The sequence below is a fragment of the Podarcis cretensis genome (assembly GCF_951804945.1).
Source record: "Podarcis cretensis genome assembly, chromosome: 8".
NCBI lineage: Eukaryota > Metazoa > Chordata > Lepidosauria > Squamata > Lacertidae > Podarcis > Podarcis cretensis.
Genome location: NC_137177.1, coordinates 60,648,671 through 60,665,232, shown reverse-complemented (window position 1 = coordinate 60,665,232; position 16,562 = coordinate 60,648,671). Strand labels below are relative to the sequence as shown.

The 16,562-nt window shown below is 44.7% G+C and overlaps 1 protein-coding gene across 5 annotated transcripts in view; it reads right to left on the bottom strand.

Annotated features, from left to right (window-relative positions):
- The window catches only part of LOC307223012 (ATP-binding cassette sub-family C member 12-like), a 70,463-nt gene extending 54,612 nt beyond the window's left edge, over positions 1-15,851 (bottom strand). For 2 of the 5 annotated variants that reach the window (XR_013841945.1, XM_079988716.1), the window contains exons 1-10: positions 15,469-15,851; positions 13,698-13,853; positions 11,131-11,278; positions 10,694-10,927; positions 8,161-8,334; positions 6,148-6,295; positions 5,156-5,304; positions 3,773-3,880; positions 3,080-3,352; positions 1,798-1,869 (exon numbers count right to left, since the gene is read on the bottom strand). Coding sequence is in view for 4 of the 5 variants with exons in the window: in XM_079988716.1 (XP_079844842.1) it covers positions 1,798-1,869; positions 3,080-3,352; positions 3,773-3,880; positions 5,156-5,304; positions 6,148-6,295; positions 8,161-8,334; positions 10,694-10,927; positions 11,131-11,278; positions 13,698-13,853; positions 15,469-15,494 (1,488 nt within the window). In the remaining variant the exon portion in view is untranslated. The remainder of the gene's footprint in view (positions 1-1,797; positions 1,870-3,079; positions 3,353-3,772; positions 3,881-5,155; positions 5,305-6,147; positions 6,296-8,160; positions 8,335-10,693; positions 10,928-11,130; positions 11,279-13,697; positions 13,854-15,468) is intronic. The other 3 variants (XM_079988713.1, XM_079988715.1, XM_079988714.1) reach the window with 2 other exon arrangements.
- Positions 15,852-16,562: the final 711 nt, after the last annotated feature.

The window sequence follows — 16,562 nt, the reverse complement described above, 5'->3', positions numbered from 1 at the left end:
CATGCTACTCACCCTGAAAAGCACAGCTTCAGAGGACACTGTTGCACTGCTGGTGTTTAGTCTGGATCCTCCTAATCACTCCATTACAGAAAATCAAATGCATAGAGAGGTGCCCTGATTACATCTAATTGAAATTGAGTGCTAAGTGAGTGACACAGATTTTGTAATAGTGGCGGAGAGCAGCTTCAAGAGCAGATTAGCTGCCTGCTTCCTTTTCTTCCTCTTGCTCCTAATTCAGTGGCATGCATTCCTGAATTTCCATATTTTATAGGCAATCCTTCCCCTCCAGGGCAGGAGTGGGGGTCGTGTGGCCCTCCAGGTGCCAAAGGACCACAATCCCCCCCCCCTCCATGAGCAAAGCTAGCTGGGGCTCACGGGAGTTGGAATCCAGCAACATTTGGAGGACAGCACATTCCCCACTGCCAGTCTAGAGAAACTTAAGCAGTGTTTACTAAATAAAGAAGAAGCTGCAAACATTTGTAATAAGGAAAATGGACATTAGAAAACTAGCACGATTACATTTTCAGATGTTATCAAGCATCACCATGTGCTCTGCGTTCACCTGGAGAGCTCAGTGCAGTTTGGGGCTGCGTTTGGGGACAGGCTAAAATGTTAAGTGAAACAGAAGTGGATTGTTAGTTTTGGTGGGCAAGGCATGCAGGAGGAAGGGAGGAGCTTGTCTGCTAGCCACAGCTATTAATAGATATGTCGGCCATTCTCCCAGAATGGACCAGGAGAGCTTGACCACAGCTGTTCAGGCACTGGTGGCTCCAAGATTGGATTGCTGCAAGGCACTGTATTGTAGGGCTTGCCTTTGTGCCTAACCTGGAAGCTGAAGTTAGTGCAGAATGCGGCAGCTAGCTGCTGACTGGGAGCGGCCGCCAAGATCATATAACACTGGTCCTGAAAGACCTACATTGTCTCCCAGTACGTTTCCGAGCACAATTCAAAATGTTGGTGCTGACCTTTCAAGCCCTAAACAGCCCAGTATACCTGAAGGAGTATCTCCACCACCATTCTTCAGCCCGGACACTGAGGTCCAGCGCCAAGGGCCTTCTGGTGGTTCCCTCACTGTGAGAAGCAAGGTTACAGGGAGCCAGGCAGAAGGCCTTCTTGGTAGTGGTGCCCACCCTGTGGAACAGCCTCCCATCAGATGTCAAGGAAATAAACAACTATCTGACTTTTAGAAAACTCCTGAAGGCAGCCCTGTTTAGGGAAGTTTTTAATGTTTGATGTTTTATTGTGATTTTAATATTCTGTTGGAGCCACCCAGAGTGGCTGGGGAAACCCAGCCAGATGGGTGGAGTAATAATAATAATAATAATAATAATAATAATAATAATAATAACAATATAAAAATAATACAATGTTGTAGCATGGTTGCTGACATGTAACACTTCTCTCAGAGATCTGCACTGGTTGTTACCAACTTACCCCCTATGCACCCATTCGGCCACTCCAATCTGCGAAACTTGCACTGTTACAGGTACCATGAGATACTTGTTCTTCACTTGTAACAAATCAATATTTTAGTGTGGCAACACCTACACTTTGGAACTCCCTGCCTATTGACAGAAGCTGAGTGGAGTTTTGAACCCTGATCTCTCAGGTCCTAGGCTGACACTTTAGACACTGCACAACACATGCTTGATGTCTGTACTTTGCAAGTGCTGAGGTTGATATTCTTATTCGACCATTACAACCATAGAATAATTTAATACAGAAAAATGTACAACATTACAAGTAACTCCACTAGATAGTGTGCGTTTTCTGCAAAATGTTTAAAAGGTAGCATACCTGCCCCAATATCGCTGACATGATTGAGCTCTTTCCACTTCCAACATGTCCGCAAATCCCTAAAACCTTGCCCTACGAATAAAATTTATTTTGAAACAGATCTATTCATAGAAATTGTGCATTTTTCCCAACTGGTATGCTACATGAACATGCATAGAGTGATTGCTTAACTCTTAACTGTAGCACATCGAATTCAGAAAGAAATGTTAGAAAAGATTTATTAGAAATAGAATGAATTACCCCAGTTAAGTGCATATCTATCACCAGTGCTTTTTTCTAAAAAAAATGTTTAGGGGTACTCTCATTTTGACTCAAGAAAATCACCATTTTATAGTTCAAATAAGGGAAAATAAACACAGTAAACAGACAAAAGTACAAAGATTCACAAAATGTTTAGGGGTATGTGTACCCCTGCGTCCTCCCAGAAAAAAAGCACTGGCTATCACTGTCTACTTTACTTCATCTAGACCAGGCATCCCCAACCTGGCCCTCCAGATGTTTTGGGACTACAACTCCCATCATCCCTAGCTAACAGGACCAGTGGTCAGGGATGATGGGAATTATAGTCCCAAAACATCTAGAGGGCTGAGTTTGGGGATGCCTGATCTAGGCCCTATCTGTACTATATATTTAAAGCAGTATTATACCATTTTAAATACTCATGGATTTCCCAAAGGATTCTGGGACATGCTATTTTCTGCATCATGGATAACATTGGCCCATTAAGTTCTGACATCCATCAAAACTAGACTTTCAGACAAAGGCCCATCAGTAACATTGCCGTGTCTAAAACTTTACGCACAAATTGTGTGTAAGAGCTGAGAAATCTGTGCTTTGTTTACTTCCTGTGAGAAACAATTCTTTTGGTTCTTGTTTTCTGTTTTCCTTGGGAGAAGTATGACTGTTCAAAGGGATGCAATAGATATACAGTGCAGATGAGACTTTAATCTCCCTCTGATCTCAATTTTTACCGTTCCCTCACCCAACCATGGGCCATAGCCAACTAAGTTTTAATCAGAGTAGACCCACTGAAATTAATCTACCTAAGTTAGTCATGCCCATCAATTTCAATGGGCCTGCTTTGAGTAAAGATAGCACTGGATATAACCTGTGTCCTGTGCATGTATCTGCAACTCGGGGTAACATTTCATACATCTGACGAACACCAGCCCACAAAAGCTTATGCCATAGAAACGTGTCAGTCTTCAAGGTACCACACGGCTCTTCCTTGCTGGACTTAACACAGCTACTCTTCTGCAAATTATCGTTCAGATATACCTACTTTCTTCACCATAAAACTGATGTTGGACAGGACATTGCTACTACTGCACTCCTTCCCAGAACTTGATATCTGAGAGTGAGACGTGGTGACTCCAGTCGTGGATTGGGGCTTGCGTGCACTTTTCACTTTCAGGACATTCTCCTTATTACTTCTAGCACTGCTTTCACTAGGCAAATTCACCCAGGACAAAGTGGCATTTTTCAGGACGACAGCATTCTGGGGGTCCTCCAGTGCCATCACATAGGCAGGAGGAGTTTTGGTGAGCAGAATTTTCTAAAGGAAAAAAAGGAGAGAGGCAGGGTCAAGGTTGGCACCCAATAAAGTAATGCACAAAATTAACTCCTTATGTGATTGTGGCAGAGGTATGCTTGGAGTAAAATGGGATGTCCAGAAGCTGCATGTTTAGTCACTGGATTAATAAACTCTGGGAACTAGCTTGAATGTCAGAACTAACATAATTTTTAAAAAGAAAAAGAAAAAGAAAAAGATCAAGAGCAAAGGGTTATGAACAGAGTAAAATTACTTGTACAGTTTCCTGCAATTTCCCCAGCAAGCAGCCTCTGGTGTAATAATAGATTAAAGTGCATATTGCTACAGCAAAAGTGTGGTCCGGTACAGGAACCTCAGCCTAGGCCATTGTTTCTCATGCTCCCACTGAACAAACCTAAAACATTTGTGTTGTTGTTGTTTTACCTCCATTCTTTTAATAGCGACATTTGCTTCCGCAAAGGCTTTCACAGAAAACGGCAGAATGGCAAGTGAAAACCTCATGACGTTAAACATAGCAATCATGCTGAAGGCCTGAAAAGGGAAAGGAGTTAAAAGGCAGCTGGTATCATGGCAGACTGGGACTTTAAACCTCACTCCCTGCAGTCCTAGCCCAACATTCCAACCGCTACACCATCTCGACAATGGCAACATGGACTAAAGCTGCCAGGTTGCAATATAAATTTTGATGCTGCACTGAATTTCTCTGATGGAGGCTTGAGAGACAGTTTCCCCTGTCCCCACTCCTTCTCCAGCTCTTTTGCCATATAGAACATAAGGAGCTGCACTATACTTATCATCAAAGTGCTCGTTCGTCTAGCTTAGTATTGTTTACAGTGACTAATAGCAGCTCTCATAGGAACATAGGAAGTTGCCTACTGAGTCAGACCATTTGGTCCATCTAGCTTTGTCTACACTGAGCAGCAGTGGCTCGCCAGTATTTCAGACAGAGGAAGTGCCCAGCACAACCTGGAGATGCCAGGGATTGGATCTGAGACATTCTGTATATGCTGTAAGCTGCCCAGAATGGCTGCAGAAATCCAGCCAGATGGGCATGGTATTCTTAATAATAACAATAATAATAATTCTGCATACAAACCAGGTGCCTACCACTGATCTATGGCCCTTCTCAATTTGCTGTGGAAGGAGGTAAACCAGGAATCCAGCTCATCAGCACAGGTATGCAGACAAAAGGACCAACTCCAAATACTGGTTTTGACCTATAAAGCCTTGCATAACATAGGACCCCAATACCCCAAGGTTTCCAAGGGCTGCCTTTCCAGGTATGAACTTACCCAGACCCTACAATCAGCATCCGAGGTCCTTCTCTATGTGCCCCCCTCTAAGAGGTTTCCAGCTAACCTCTTAGAATGTTGGGGGGGGGTTATATTTTTTTAAAAAGGCATTCGATCAAGTGGACTACTGGAGGAGGGGTGGAGTGATCTTTCTCATCTCTACCCCCCATGCTTGTTTTGTGTGCAGGTTGTGGATGAAGAGACTTTTCTTCTTTCACAGCTAGCATGGAAACAAAGCAGACTGGTAGACAAGGGATGGAGTGATCTATTCTTCCTCCACTGACCTTCTTACTCTCACCTCCAAAGAATGCTATGCACTCACCATCACAGAATGCCTGGTCATTCATGGTGAACTACATGGTGAACAGGTGAGTAACCACATACAAAGCTGGGATAATGTTAGTTTGACCCTAAGTTTTAGGGTGCCAGAAAAGTAATGTCAACAACATCAGGGTCAAAATATGAAACTGACAAAACGATCATTGACAAAATGTAAATTGGGGTTAAGCCTTACAACAGAGGCTGTTAGCTCTTGCTTCAGAAGAATGTGGAAGGTGAATGTCAAGACAATCGCCGTGGTGGACACGATCGGAGTTAGGGCAGAATTCACGCTCTGTACATATCCGGCTTTTTCCAGGATTATCCTTTCCTTTTTTCTGGTGCCTGGGGAGGGCAAAATACATATATCAAGCTGTTATGATTTTAGCAAAGTGGTAAACCACAGAACCTTCTAGGCTAGGAATGCCACTACCCAGATGAGCTACCGCACTGCAAGCAAATGACAAGACCCCACCGATTTTGGAGGCAGTGGTAACACTTCAGCTAACAGAGCTGGGTTGAATGGGGAGGTTTAAACCCCTTTTCCAATCCTAGGTGCCCTCGTGGGGAAGCAGATCACTCCTTCCCCAGTCATCAGATTGAAAATCATATTTTGAAATGTATTTATCTGCATTTATTTTATCAAAAACATATAATTTGATAACATATAAGAAATACAGTAGAGAGAACTGAACGAAAAGCAAACCTATGGAAAAGGTGCAAATTCAGGTTGCCACATTCACAATCCCTGGGAAGAATAATTATTGGGATTGGAGGCTTGTGACCTGTCCTTTTTAAAGCTTTGTTCTGTCTTTAGGTATCAGGATGTTCTCCTTGGGGATCCTATATTCTCCCTTGAAGTGAAAGAGCTACTAATAATTCCAAACAGTGGCATATTTCACTGTGAGACATCTGAACATTGGCTGTCATCATTTGTATATAATGCCCCTCCCATGCTGACCTGCATGGATCAGCTGAGAAGGAGGGCTGTGTGCTTGTATGTGCCACATGGCAGGTGTGCAGCGGCGACATCCACTTTTGGCCACACCACCTGTTCTAGACAATGGAATGCAATTTTGCAAATTATAATCTCAGATGACCACTGAAACAAAGACAATTGCAGGTAACGATCCACTTAAGGAACTCAGCTGAGATGCAAAAGAACTCTTCCCCCGCCGTGCCCCATACCTTTGATGGTATTCGCAAAAGATTTCTCCCAAGCATACATTTTAATCAGCTTGATGCATGTTAAAATCTCAGACATTACTCGCACACGCTTATCCGTCTTCAGAATGGCGGCTCTTCGGAATACAGATGTTATCTTAGCTATGAGCATCTACAGCAAATAGGCAAAATGTGAAGAGAGCAAACAATTTAAGAGACAAATACTAACGGGCCTGTTTAAAAAACCAAAAAAAAGCCCTTTCAGTGTTGGGGAAGGTCCAAGTAGCTCAGTGGTAGAGCACACACTTTGCACTGAGAAGGTGCCTCTCCACCTACTCATGAAAGTAGCCCGGTAGCACCCCTAAAGGGCAGTGGGATTACGTGGGCAGGGACTAAGACGCAAGAGGGGGCAGGGGGCGCTGGGGGTTTAAATTACTATCAGACTTTGGAAAGCTAGTATAACTGGATCAAGTTCATCAGTTTTGTTGAATCGATTAAACTAAATACAGTGGTACCTCGGGTTACAGACACTTCAGGTTACATATTTTCGGGTTGCACACCGCGCCAAACCCGGAAGTACCGGAACGGGTTACTTCCCGGTTTCGGCGCTCATGCATGCGCAGAACCGCTAAATCGAGCTTTGCACATGCGCATAAGTGCCGAATCGTGACCCGCGCATGCGCAGATGCAGCGCTGCGGGTTGCAAACACTGTGGGTTGTGAACTTGCCTCCCTCACATATCAAGTTCGCTACCCGAGGTTCCACAGTAGTTTTAACTGGATTTTGAATAAATGTGCAATTGATTGTTACTGTTATGAACTTTATTGTGCCATTGTCTTTCTTAGTGTGCCATGCAAACCACTATTCTGAATAATGTTTTTCGTAGGGCTGAGTAGGGCGCACTGAGGAATGGGTTTATGGAACCAAGGGGGCTGTGGCCTGAAAAAAAAAATTGGGAACCTCTGGCTTAGAGGACACATCAGTCAGAAAATTCTTGTTCAACTTCCGAACCCTCAAGGAGAAACATGAAAGAGGCAGGAAATGCCTAACTTCGCCCGGGCACTAATAAGTTCCGTGTCATCCAGTGAATAGACTATGGGCCCTTCCAAACAAGATCCATTCAGGATTATTTGGGCTCGTGATGATATGGGGACCATTACACATGATCTTGCTTTCAGCCCTGTTTGTGCCTGAAAAAGTTTTGAGAAGGACATACCGCTTCATATCCACTCCTGTAGCTTCCTGCTGAAATCCTGTGACATTTCATACTGCTAATGTTCCAGGTTGTGCTGTACGAATGTTGTACTATAGCACAAGGGTGATGCCCCAGGCAGCAGTAACGTGATAATATTGGGGAAGCATCACAGAACAACTAATAAAGGGGAGTGGTGTGCGGATGCCCAGGGATAAATCTACCACTATTATTGCATCAGGGGCCGTATTGACACACTAGGCATTTAAAGCACCACTTTAAATGGCCGTGGCTTATCCTAAAGGATTCTGGGAGCTGTCGTTTGTTAAGGGTGCTGAGAGTTGTTAGGAGACCTCTCTACTCCCCTCCCAGAGCTGCTGTTCCCAGATTGGTTTAACTATGCATCCTCTTCTCAGGGAACTCTGGGAAATGGTAGCTCTAAGAGGGGAAGAGAGGAGTTCTCCTAACAACTCTCAGCACCCGCAACAAACTTCAGCTCCCAGGATTCTTTGGAGGAAGTCATGACTGTTTAAAGCAGGACCAGAGTGCTTTAAATGTATGGTGTAAATGAGGCCAATGACATGTTGTAGAATATACCCACCAAAAATGCCCACCCATCTACAGGTTCTCTAGGGACCTTTTTTCTAAAGCAGTTATTGACATAAACTTACTTCACCAAACCTTTATTAGGCATTACAAATATAGGCCATCATAAAACATTCATATATAAAATTTTCAAATATATACAGATAAACAGCCATGTAAAAAATATGTAATAACGAGGATTTTCATTGGTTACTTCCCACTAAATAGTGCCATGATTATGTAGGAAATGACTGTGTTACCTGTACAGGTATGAATATAATATAAAGAACCAGCCCTAGGAGTGCCGTGGGACCAAGGATAATGCAGGAATAGATTGTGCCGATGGTCATTAGCAGAGGTACAGCAAGCGGCAGGGGACAAACTAAAGCAGCGTCAAATATTCGATAGCCGTCATTGCTTAGCAAATTGATCATCTGAAAGATACAAAGGAACCAAGAGTGATGCTGTGACCAACTAGTCAGAAGGAAGAATGAGGGACAAATTCAGTTTGCTTCACATTTAAAGACGAACCTACTAAATTTGTACTTTCTTAAACAATGTGCGAGCCATCCTTGAAGTTCCCACTTTTCCGAATTTTGCAATGCAGTTCTCCTGTACGTGTAATGTGTACCAAAATGCACGTACTAGAGTGACATGTGCACAGACATCTCACATTAATAAAAATAAAAATATACAAAAAATGCATTATCTTGAGGAAATGGCTTGCAAAAATGTATGTTATTAGTTTAAACTGCTTACATCTGTTAAGATAAATTTGCACTAAAATGTCAAACTTTCATGAGGGCGTTAAAAAAATTAGAAGAGTGTTGTGGAAATGCAGACTGAAAAAATTAGAAACTCAGAGAATCAAAGTCGACAGATTTGTCTGTCTCTAGTCAGAAGTGATCTTGTAATCAAAGGTTTTCAATTCATTGTCAAGGCATGTATAACACCTGAATCGGCTGATGTATAACCACCTGGCTTTTAATGCCAGCCTGCTGTTCTGGATCTTCCTGAAGGCCTACCTAGTCCAGCGTTCTGCTGCCCAGCAGGACTAAACAGAAGTCTGCAAGTAGCACAGGAGGGCAATGGCCCTCTCCCACTGTTTCCCCTCATCAATAGCTGGCTCTAGACCTGGAGGAAGCATCTGGCCATCATGACTTGCAGTCACTCATAACCTTATCCAGTGACAGGGGTGCCAACTGGGCCCCAGGTTATACTGTATTGGCCCAAATAGAAGCTGCACCCACAAATAAGCCGCAACTTCAAAATTCATGGGGGTGGGGAGAAAAAAATACATTCCCCCGGTCCAGCGCTCCCGGTCCGCCAGCAGCCTCCCTCCCTTCCATCTTTCCAGTGGCTTGGGGGAGGCTTGGGAGCAGTGGGAAGGCTGTACACCATTGCCCTGTGCTCCCGGGCTGCTCTCACGGGGAGGAGCCACACCGCTTTTGCTGGTGGCCTTCCCTTTCCCCCCAATGGCCAGCAAAGCGGCGCAACTCCCCACTCCCCAGAAAGCAGCCTGGGAGCATGGGGCAAAGGCGTGCAGCCCACCTGCTGCTCCCAAGCCTCCACAGAGCTGTTGGGGAGAAGGGAAGGTCGTGAATATAAGCCACACTTTAACTTTTAGCTGTCAGAGTTTGGAGAAAAAGTGCGGCTTATATTTGGGGCAATACGGTAGGTGCCCAGCACACGTGACGTGACGTCATGATGTCATGCACCTCACGGCCTCGGAACCTGACTCTAGGTGGCACTGGAAGTCGGGTTCTGAGGTCTTGCAAGGCCTCGGGCAGCATCTTTGAGGTCTCACAAGACCTTGGATGTGACTTCCGGTGCTGCGCGAGGCACCGGAAGTGACATTGGGGGTCCTGCGGTGTGGGTACTGAGCATCCCACAACAAAAGTTTTGTGTGTGCTCGTGGCCCTCAGGGCCCTGTATAGCTGGCACCCCTGTCCAGTGATCAGAACAATCCATTCTAAACCTTTCATCAAAGAAGTTTTACCGATCAAATGCCTCCTAGGAGGCAAGTGAATGAGAGGAGGGGTAAGGAAATATTTTCAGCTGGAAGGCCATGTTCCCGCATGAGAAATATTTTGAGGGCTGTATGGCTGTAGTGGGTGGGGACAGAGGGAAAATAGGTGGGGCAATGAATTTGACAGGAAGTTACATGCTAGTCATTCAGATTTATATATACAGTGGTACCTCAGGTTACAAACGCTTCGGGTTACAAACACCTCAGGTTACAGACTCTGCTAACCCAGAAGTAGTACCTCGGGTTAAGAACTTTACCTCATGATGAGAATAGAAATTGTGAGGTGGTGGCATGGGGGCAGTGGGAGGCCCCATTAGCTAAAGTGGTACCTCAGGTTAAGAGCTCCAGAACGAATTAAGTTCTTAACCAGAGGTACCACACTCCACTTAGGCATGCAAGTGGCATTATCACATTTCAAGGGAGCATTCCAGAGAAAGGAGAGTGTGCAGCAGGAGCAATGGTGTGGCCTGAGGAGAGGGGTATGGCCTGATGAGAGGGGTGTGGCCTGGTAGACCACATATGGTCCTCATGTCTGAGATTCCTCACCCCTGAATGTATGTGGCCAGAGTGCTAGAAGAGCAGTGTTCAAATGCCTGCTTAGCCATGAAACTCGCTTGCTGACCTTGGGCAACCACCATCCCTCATTGTAACCTACCTCATGGGGCTGTTGTGAGGATTTAAAAAATGGGAGGAAGATAACCATGTCCACCACCTTCAGCTCCTTGGAGGAAAGGTAAGCTACAGATAAGATAAAGCCAACTTACTTCGCTGACAGAGATGCGTGCCAAAGTCTTAAATGACAGCAGCTTCTCAAATGTCAGGGTCGACACGGCAACTTTTAATCGGATAGCAGTGCGGTAGTTGATGGCCCAGGCCATTGACCAGAAGAAGACTTTGGAAAACTCTGTGATGAAAAGGGCTATGCAGAGGCCAATCCCATGGATGACGTCCCAGGAGTCGTCTTCACTGTGCGCCAGGATGTTGTGGATGATCACTGTCTGCAAAAGAGTTTCTTGGTTACTTTTCAGGGTGGGGAGATAATCTGCCAAATGGAAGGTGTGCTGGCCGAGGATGATGAGAACAGCAGTTCAAACACATCTGGAGAGAGCCAGGTTGGCAAATGCCACCCGACAATCCCCCCACCCACCTTCGAAACACACATTTCAAGCGTGTTTATAAATTGTATTTCCATGCTACTCACCGGGCCCAAAGCACCAATAATAACTGAAATGATGTTAGCCGATATGTCTACCAGAATCCGGGTCCTTTGAAATTTAAACACCACTCTGCGTAAGGAAGCTTTATTGGGACCGACTTTGGCCAGCTCTTCTTCCCAAAGGTGTTGCAATCTGTCAAAGGCAAAGAACCGCACTGCACATTTCTTCCACTCGCAAGCTGGTTGGAAGAGACCCACTTCTTATGGCTAGTTACAAAGTCAGTGCTGAACAGATGACCTTTGCAATTCTATGGAAGCAATTCCTTGCAACGAGCCACTCCTAGTCTTCAGTTGGCAACCAACACCACTGGGCAGCTGCTGGGGCCCCAGGGGGCCAGACCCATCAGATCCAGACACCCTACCCTGGGTGCCTGGCTTCCTGGCTGGCTCTCAGACCTCACCCTGGTCACCTCTGGGCAGTGGCGTAGCAAGGTCAGGTGGTACCCAGCACAGTTTTTTTTTGTCAGCCCCCCATTGAAATTCCCCCTCCCTCCCTCCACCCCTCATCAAAGAAAGCTTTCTCCCCCTTCCTCCCTTGGGTGGTGTCACCAGTTACCTTAATTTAGATAAACATCTCTCTAACAGCCATAGATAGACCTTAATGAAATTTATCTTAATCCTTATTGAAAGCTCTAACTGTGCTAGTTGTCATCATTACATACTGTGGTAAAATAGTTCCACAAGTTAAAATGATTTATAGATGGTGCTTTACAACAAGTAAATCAGCAAAGATGTATGGTCAGAATCAGGTACACGTTGGAAATGTAAAGAAACAAAAGGTACATTTTATCATATGCAGTGGACTTGTAGAATAGCTAAGGGATTTGGGGAGATGATACATAATGAGATGAAAAAATATATATTTAAGAGGCCTCCCCCCTCTCCCAAAAAAACCCCAACCCAGAAGCTTTTCTCCTAGGGATAATTGGACCAGATGTACCAAAGAATCAAAGGAATTTGTTTCTGTATGCTCCTACTGCAGTGAGAGTACTATATGCCCCCAAATGGTGGGTGGATGCAGTACCTATAAAAGAGGGGTGGCGGTGGTTGAAATTTATAGACTATGCTGAATTAGTTAACTTAACTAGTAAAATCAGAGAACAAGATGAGACAGCCTTCAAGGAGAATTGGGAAATGTTTGTAGGTTATAATAATATTATTGTAAAGATAGCGAAAATGAATGGGGGGGGATGTTAAAACTCTAGTAGGTTTGGTGTAAGCTCAGCAGTAAAAGTTATTCTGAGAATAAATTGGAGGAACAAAGGTATAGATTAATTATAATATGCAGCAGCAATAGATAATTTTGAGGAAACTATGAAAGGGAGGTCAATTACTAAGGGAACGTATATTGGAAAATGCTTGACTACAGTACCGTAATTGTATTTTATTTTTGGAAAATTTAATTTTTAAAAAGGTCCACAAGTTAGTTACTCTGAGCATGTTAAAAGTGCTGCTGCTAGCTAAAAACAAATTCCACACATTTAATGGGCTTCCAGGTATGCGGGCACACATTTTAAAGTGAAATGCCGCTTACAGCTCACCTTCATCTCTCCAGTCACATTTACACTGTAAGCTCCTCAGGAGCCGAGACTTTTGCCTTGCTGGTGTTTTTTCTGTGCACATTTGGGGCCACAATGTCACACCAACAACAATAAAACTTTTTCTGTGTCTGTGTGTGTGTCTGTGTGTGTGTGTTTGAGGTTGCTGCCAATGTGTTTGTGTGTTTAGCGATTGAGGCAAAAGCCGTGCTGAGGGAGACGCTGCCCCGCAGAAGCGCCGAAGACCCCTGACTACATTCTTCGCCTCTTCCTCTGTCTTCTTAACCAGCAGGAAGGATAGTGGCGCCGGCTTCTGTATTGCCGGGGTGAGGGAGGGAGCGAGGGATGGATGGAGGGGCTTCACCGGGCTGCTTTTCCCTCAGAGAGGCGCCCCTTCCCTCTCGTGCTTCTGAGGGGTGCGGCGTGAGAAGCCGCCCCATGGCCGAAGGTAACGGCTCTGTGCCAGGTGGAGACTTGGCAGAAGGTGAGCACCAGAGAGGCATGTGCCGTGCACCTGGGGGCAGGGCAATCAGCCCATGGGCCGATAACAGCATGGTGGTGCAATCCTCTCAGGGGGGGGTGTGATCGTGGCATGGCAGCGCGATCCTCCCAGTGGGGAGCCAATTGTAGCTAAGAACTGCCTATTACACTCAGGGTCTCGAGAGCAGAGATGGATGTGAGGACATGCAAATGATCGTTCCCTGCACACAGAAAAAGCTCTTACATTTACAGTGGTACCTCTGGTTGTGAACGGGATCCATTCCAGAGGCCCGTTCGCAACTTGAAAAGAGCGCAACCTGCAGCAGCGCATCTGTGCACGCATGGGTTGCGATTTGGCGCTTCTGCACATGCGTGTGGCGTCATTTTGCATTTCTGCGCATGCGTGAGTGGCGAAACCCGGAAGGAACCCTTTCCGGTACTTCCGGGTCACTGCAGGATGTAACCTGAAAGAACGTAACGTGAAGCAAACATAACGTGAGGTATGACTGTACTGGTGTGTCAAAACCCTGCTACCTTTTAGTGTTTGGTTCTGAGCTATCAAGGGGAGACAGAGGAGGCAAGGAGTCCATGCTGAGTTTGTGCTTGAATCCTCGGAGCATGAGGTACGAGAGCCAAGAAAATGTCGCAAATGAGAGCAGCCCCGCGTTGTCTATTGGATTCACAGCTGACCTGCCCGGGAGAGTGGAGAGAGTAAAATAAAACAAAATCTATTGCATTGCTAGCAAGCTGCCTTCTGCTGCATCAAGCAGTTTGTCCATCCAAACTCACAAACTCTCATGGGTTTTCTCCTAACGTCTGAGTGGTTCGCAAATTTTCCAGGGTCACAGCCCCTTGCTTCCATAAACTTAGTGCCCTCTACTCTATGAAATGCATCATTCAGAACAGTAACAATTGCACATTTATTCAAAATCCATTTAAAACTAATCAGTTTAATTAATTTGACAAAGTTGATGAAGTTGATCTAGTGATACCAGAAAACTGCATGAAATATATATATATATATATATATATATATATATATATATATATAAAACACACATTCTTAACTAATGAAAACATAAAGGTAAAGGAAATTTGAAGCACAAACTATTTATATATAGCTACATACCAAATATGTACAAACCTTCACCTGACGCACATGTCCAATAATTGGCTAAATGCAAATAAATGTGGCCAAAAGGAAGTAGCTCTGAAAACAATAAGATTAGTTAAAGTTTCTGCTTTTTAATGCGGGAAGTCACACCCCAATTGAAGGTCCCCAAAAGAATTGGGTGTAATAGTCTGCTCTTCTTATTTGCTATCCTTTCGTTGCTTACGTAGATCATTCCACTGTTCACATGTACGTATACTCTTCTGTCCTGTATGTTTCTCCCCTGTATTTCTATTTGCAAATATGCTTGTTAGCACAGACCCAGATCATGAAAAACCAAGGGTGGAGAAGGTGTGGCCCTCCAGATGTTGTTGGACTACAATTCCCATCATCCTTGACCATTGGCTGAGGCTGGTGGGAGTTGAAGTGCAAGAAACATATTGAGGGCCACCATCTTCTGCAAATGGCTTTTTTATGCATACCCATGTGTTATTTATAATTCATTTATTTCTTGACTTTGGCAGAACTTGGAATGGTATATCTAGAGCGCCAAGCACTGACCAGATCTGGACTTGCTAGCTTCAGGAAGTTTCTGGTTTTATCACAGAAAGGAGGGGTATAAACGTCAATGGAATAAAATAGGACTTCTTTTGTTCAATATCATGGTAACATTGCATTAAACAGAGAGAGTCATAAACAGAATATTTTCAAAAGGTCTGTCTCTCATCAATCAGTGTTAAGGAGAGGCCTTAACATTTCAACAGATGGAGTATTTTTGTAGCCCAGCAATTCACAAAAGAAATTCACCTTTCTAAATAAATCAATCAATAAAATAAGGTGCAGTTTTATGCCGACCCACAAGTTTGGGGTTTATTTATTTATTTATTTATTTATTTATTTATTTATTTATTTTTGCTGGCCTTTTTCAGCAAAGAACGAGAGGGTGCAAATGCTATTCAAAGCAATCTTTGTTAAGCTGTTTGCATTCCAGTTATGGGAAGGGATGTAGCTCAGTGGTAGTGCATCTGCCTTGCTTGCAGAAACCCCCCCGCCCCCGCCTCGGTTCAATCCCCAGCATCTCCAGGTAAGGCCTGAAATCCTGGAGAGCTGCTGCCAGTCTGTGTTGACAGTACTGAGCTTGATGGACTCAATGGTCTGACTCGTTAGGCAGCTTCCTAATGCCACACAACTTGCCTTGCTTTCAGGCGGATGGGGATCATGGTTTCCAAACTTGGAGAATATTTCTGGTGGAAGGACTTTTTAGCAGTGACTGTGTTGAACCCGGGACCCAAGCAAGACTCCGACACGTACACCTTGCCCGCTTGCAGATCCCATGGCTCATCGCTTACGGTCAGATTTCTCTTCAAAGTAAAAAGAGAGGGAGAGAGAGAGAGGCTATTACTTTAACAACAAGAAAGAAAAAAGTTGTTCAACAGTGGAACAGGCTGCTTCTGAAGCAGTGGACCATCCATCATTAGGAGGTGACTAAGGTCGATGGCCATAAAGAAGGTTGATTACTGAAGAATTGATGCTTTTGAATTATGGTGCTGGAGGAGACTCTTGAGAGTCCCATGGACTGCAAGAAGATCAAACCTATTCATTCTGAAAGAAATCAGCCCTGAGTGCTCACTGGAAGGACAGTTCCTGAAGCTGAGGCTCCAATACTTTGGCCACCTCATGAGAAGAGAAGACTCCCTGGAAAAGACTCTGATGTTGGGAAAGATAGAGGGCACAAGGAGAAGGGACGAGAGAGGACGAGGTGGTTGGCCAGTGTTCTCGAAGCCACTAACAGGAATTTGACCAAACTGCGGGAGGCAGTGGAAGACAGGAGTGCCTGGTGTGCTCTGGTCCATGGGGTCACGAAGAGTCGGACACAACTAAACAACAACAACAAGGTCAATGGCCACCTATCAGGGATGGTGTATGTAACACTGGGTTTCCTGTGCCTTCAGGGATCATACCACATGGCCTTCCAACTTTAGCTTTTATTTTTTGAAAACTTAGTTGACTTTCCTATCATTGGAGCAAGAGAGGTCTCTGTTTGCCATGGCTGCGGAGCAAGATACCCACAACTATCAATGCTACAATAAACCATTTTCATTCAGGTGGTAGAAAGAGTTGGTTACTTCAACAAGTAAGGATCCCAAACTGACAGGGCACCATTTACTGGCTCTGCTCGGCTATGATACTTTCCTCCGAAAGAGTGTGGAAGTCAGATGCCCAGGTGTTGACAGACTGGCTGGGGCCACAAGGCTCTCACTGTTGCTTACCTGGAAAGGGAGTGACAA